Consider the following 4,993-nt stretch of genomic DNA (forward strand, 5'->3'; position numbering starts at 1 on the left):
CCCCCCGCGGTGACGTCATCCCCCCCCCCCGTGACGTCATACCTCCCTCGCCCGCGGTACCCCCCCGCCCCTCACCCCCCCTCGGAGGACCATGGGTTAGAACCCGCCTATAATACCTACTGCTATAAATGCTTCGAAGCGCTATATGGACCATATACCGAACAAATTTCCGTTAGTGGTAAACAGCGAAGGAGTTAAACAGTGAAGGAGTACAAAATAAACTGTTAGAATATATTGAAGCTCCGCATTTCGACAAATTAACATTTTGAGGTATGTAACTCTCCATCTCATCTGTACTTTAATAAAATCCTGGTAATATAAAATTTATACGTAATATTTATTTGTATATTTCCAAATTGTGAGGTTAAGTTATCAGTCTGTGTTTTATCGTGTGTTATAGCGACAAAATCCTTGTTATGAGTGGAATACGCAAATATAAAATATATTCTAAGGGTCATCTTAGACGCTTGGCTAGATTAGAAGCCAAGTCTTTTTGTAGAAATGTATTACAAGCGCAATAAACTTTGCCTTGCAATAGTTCTAGTGCAATGAATACAGAATGTAATGAAATGTTTGCAAAGACGATAAATGTAGATGATAATAATATTGTTTATACATCACTAAATCAAGACATTGAACGTAATGATGTATTGCCTGAGTCGATAGAAGCAATATTTACAAACGGTGATAACAATTATTCTGATACGAGTAATAAGTCTTTAAGTAAAAACGTGGATGACAATTTCATTAACACTGTAGCTACGTGGGCAATAAAATATGGAATCACTCATTGTGCACTGATAGGACTTTTGAACATTTTAAATATTTTTACAAATACAACGTTTTCGAAAGACCCCAGAACTCTTTTACAAACTCCCAGAAATACAGATGTTGTTACAATGAGTAATGGTCAATATTGTCACTTTAATATTAATAGTATCGTGCAAAACATAATATATGACATAAGAGAAAGTGGTATAAATGTTGCCATATTAGATTTGCTTATTAATATTGATGAAATGTCTATATCTCGGTCCTCAAACGCTTGTTTTTGGCCTATTCTTTTATCAGAAAATGTGTGTGGTAAAGTATATGTTGCAGGACTATATTATGGGTATACTAAACCAAAAGATTGCAATGAGTTTCTATCGAAGTTTGTGTCTGATATAAAACCCTTAATAACAAGAGGATATATTGACAACGATGTAACAGTTAAAGTAAATATAAGTGCATTGATTTGCGATACACCGGCCAAATCGTTTGTTCTTGCAGTGAAGAACCATACGGGATTCTTCAGCTGTACAAAATGTACCATAAGGGGCGAATGGCATGGACGTGTATGTTTTCCTGGAATAAATGAAAATATCCCGTTGCGAACAGATTTAGAATTGGCAAGTAATAAATATATGGGAGAATATCAGCAAAGGAATTGCATATTAAATGAAATAGACAACTTTGGATTAGTTTCGTGTGTACCACTTGATTATATGCATTTAGTATGTGTAGGAGTAATGCGAAAATTAATACGTTTATGGTTGAAACATATATTTCCAAAAAGAATTGCCAAAAGCTTTAGCAAACGAATTTCTGAACTGCTACAAAATATAAGATCAACTGTGCCATCAGAATTTAATAGAAGACCTAGATCTCTGGACGATTATAAGCAATGGAAAGCTACAGAGTTTAGGACGTTCCTTTTATACTTAGGACCTGTTGTTTTAAAAGATATTTTAGACGCAGACATGTACAAAAATTTGTTAACGCTTCACGTTGCTATTTCAATATTATTAAATAAAACCTTTTGTAAGGAAGATCATTATTTAGATTACGCAGGAAATCTATTGAAGCATTTTGTTTATACTTTTACAAAACTGTATGGTAAAGCATATGTATCTCACAACATACACAATCTACTACATCTTGTCACAGACGTAAGAAAATTCGGAATATTAGAAAACTTTAGCTGCTTCAGGTTTGAAAATTACATGGCGACAATTAAAAAACTATTGAGAAAAGGAAACAAACCATTGCAACAACTTTCAAGAAGACTTGGCGAAATAGAAAGTGTAAATACGAAATGTGGAAAAATAAAAATTTCAGAAATAGTTTTAGAAAAGCAACATTTTGATGGTCCTCTGCACCGAAAGGATAATATTATAGGTCAATACAAAACATTACGCAACTCATTATATATGATCCACTGCGGTGATGAAAGAAATAATTGCTGTATATTACAAAATGGAGAGTATGTAGAAATGGAAAACATTATTCAATGTGAAGATGAAACAATAATTGTAATTGGGAAACAATTATTGAACGTACAAGATTTATATGACGTACCTATGAAGTCTTCATTTTTACACATAAACATTGTGAACAAAAATAATGAAACGCAAACTTTAAATGCATGGACTCTTAATTATGTGGCAGGAAAAGCTTGGAAAATTCCATATGGTGAACAGTTTGTCGTATGTCCTCTAATACATACATATAGAAATTAATGTACATACAAAATGTATATAATAGTTGTTATCAGCGATCCATTGTTAATAAATATATAAGTTAGGTAATTAAATTTAAGTGTAGAATAGTTCTAAATATTATTTTCAGTCCTGTTTGTAAATTGTTATATTTTGTTAGACTATTTCCATAAAATAAAATCATTAATTTTCAGTTAATTCTATAGTGAGATGACCTATACTGGAAGCAGAAATATGACCATAAGGAAGACTTTTAGTATTATTGAATTTGAGGATGGTCTGACAATAGTACCTTCATTTTGGTTCAACGACGATAAAACAAAATGCTATTATCCCACGTTTCAGGATCCAACAAAAGTAAAAAAGGCTATTGCGTCGCAATTTTCTCCTGAATATAACACAAACTGGAAAATGTATGACGTATTAAGAATCTTCTGTAGAACAAGTAAAATCAATTTTATAAAAATTCTATTACTATGTTCATTATTTGTAAATATATCGATATGTCCTTTCTATTATGTCTGTCTATATTTTCAGATTCATACAAAACAGCAAAAGAAAAACTACTTCTGGCTGAACAATTATCAGATTTCTCATCTTCAGTGCCTGAAGAAGATACTGATGAGATCAGAAGATGCGAAAAAGAAAAGAAATTGAGACATATACGAGCTAAAAGAAGTTATTCTCCATCAGAAGATTATGACATCGACTCTGACGAAAGTCAGAAATGTAAAAAAATACCACCTTTTACAACAGTTCCTGAAATATTATACGTTACAAAGAACAAAACGATGTCTGCAAATGAGAAGTTTATTCTACCATTATCAGCAGCGATGTGAATCTGAATGCGAAATAAATCCTGCTATACAGACTAAAAGTTTATATAAAGAAGCCACAATAAGTAAAAACACAGAACGGAAATCTCGTGACAATCCGTCAGATAATAATGGTAATTTGCGAAATTTAATGACAGAAAAGCATCAAAAAAGTCTACCGAAAACAATATCGTACTAATATTATTTTATAATATATTTTTACTGTTACAGAATTTGAAAAAGAGGTTCTAAGGAAATTGCAGTTGTTACTTAACAAAATGAATGCTGTAGAAAATAGAATGGTCTTGTTGGAATCATCATGTGCTATGCGGCAGTTTAATCAGGAAGTAGCAAATGCTATACAGTATGCAGATTATGATCTGCCATTGCAAACTATGCTGACGTTAAGACGAATAGAAGAATTATTAAAAGATAGTTCATTCGCAGATAAACGTAAAAATATTGTGGAATATATAGTATGTTATTATTGATATGTAAAATCCTAAAAACTTGTTTAATATATAATATTATTAAATAAAGTAATTCTTCTTTCATAGGTGAACACACTGAAACAACTGGGTGGAGTGAATTTATCTAATATAATACATAATGTTTTAAAAAAATTACTTTGCGACAATATTACACAAAATTTTAGTTATTTGGGGCAGCGAAAGAAAAGTAATTTCAGTGCTCTCAAGCTATGCACAATCTTGAACAGTAAGTATTACGCGGAAAATTATACTCCCTACTGAAAAAATTGTCATAATTGAGATTTCCGCAAAAATCCGCATGAAATAATTTCTGTTAAGAATTAAATCAGAATTCAACTGAGAGAAAATCTCGATTAGTTTCTCAATTCAGAAAATAATTTACATTTTCTCTCAATTCAGTTTTTAATAGAAATTTTATATGCGCATTTTTACGGAAATCTCAATTGTGATTTCAACATAAATTTTTCAATAGCTATCGTGTCCAAAACAACTATCAGAAGCAATTTTCCATAATAGTTCTTTAGAGTATTAAATATGATTTTTAGAGTATTTCACGAACTTCAGAATTATTACAATTATATTTGTATAATTAAATATTAATGTCGTATAATATTGTTATATTAATATCGATTTTTGTTTCTATTTGTAACTGATAGGAGTGGTACGATTTCATAAACCGGAAGCAAGTGATGCAGAGATTGCAGAAATCACATCGGGTTGGCTAGTGCATGCTAAGTGGCGACAGCAAAGAGAGGAGTATGTATATTAATAATAAGTATTATGTGTGTGTTACAGAAATATGATTATTATAATTTACTCGATACTTTCATCGATATTATAATTTATAAATTTATTATATATATATACAGGGTTGGGAAGTAATGCGTTACTTGTAACGCCGTTACCGTTACAGTTACTTTTTTTTGTAACTGTAACGGTAACGGCGTTACAAATTTTGTTTGTAACGAAAAAAGTAACTTCGTTACATTTTTTGGTAACGAGTAACGAAAGTAACAGTTACTTTTATCGTTACGTTTCCGAATTTACTTGATATAATTTTCAGGGAGCGGTGCACTTGGACACGGTGCATTTGGACACAGCCAATCACAGCACCGTGTGATTAGAGACATTTGTAGGGTCCCTTGGAACAGCAACTTGTGATTGGACTGTGTCCAATTGCCCCGTGTCCAACTGATATATACCCTAA

General features: G+C 31.8%; 1 protein-coding gene across 18 annotated transcripts in view; it reads left to right on the forward strand.

Annotated features, from left to right (window-relative positions):
• The window catches only part of LOC116852678, an 8,824-nt gene that overhangs the window by 2,359 nt on the left and 1,472 nt on the right, over positions 1–4,993 (forward strand). For 2 of the 18 annotated variants that reach the window (XM_032833260.1, XM_032833256.1), the window contains exons 1-6: positions 95–2,566; positions 2,675–2,925; positions 3,018–3,429; positions 3,527–3,771; positions 3,853–4,012; positions 4,443–4,542. In XM_032833260.1, the coding sequence (XP_032689151.1) occupies positions 3,180–3,429; positions 3,527–3,771; positions 3,853–4,012; positions 4,443–4,542 (755 nt within the window). In that variant the 5' untranslated portion in view covers positions 95–2,566; positions 2,675–2,925; positions 3,018–3,179. Of the gene's footprint in view, positions 1–85; positions 2,567–2,674; positions 2,926–3,017; positions 3,430–3,526; positions 3,772–3,852; positions 4,013–4,442; positions 4,616–4,993 lie in introns of those variants that run through there. The other 16 variants (XM_032833257.1, XM_032833259.1, XM_032833258.1 and 13 more) reach the window with 16 other exon arrangements.

Source organism: Odontomachus brunneus, unplaced genomic scaffold (assembly GCF_010583005.1).
Source record: "Odontomachus brunneus isolate Ranch 3 - 2012 unplaced genomic scaffold, Obru_v1 Obru_scaffold_248, whole genome shotgun sequence".
NCBI lineage: Eukaryota > Metazoa > Arthropoda > Insecta > Hymenoptera > Formicidae > Odontomachus > Odontomachus brunneus.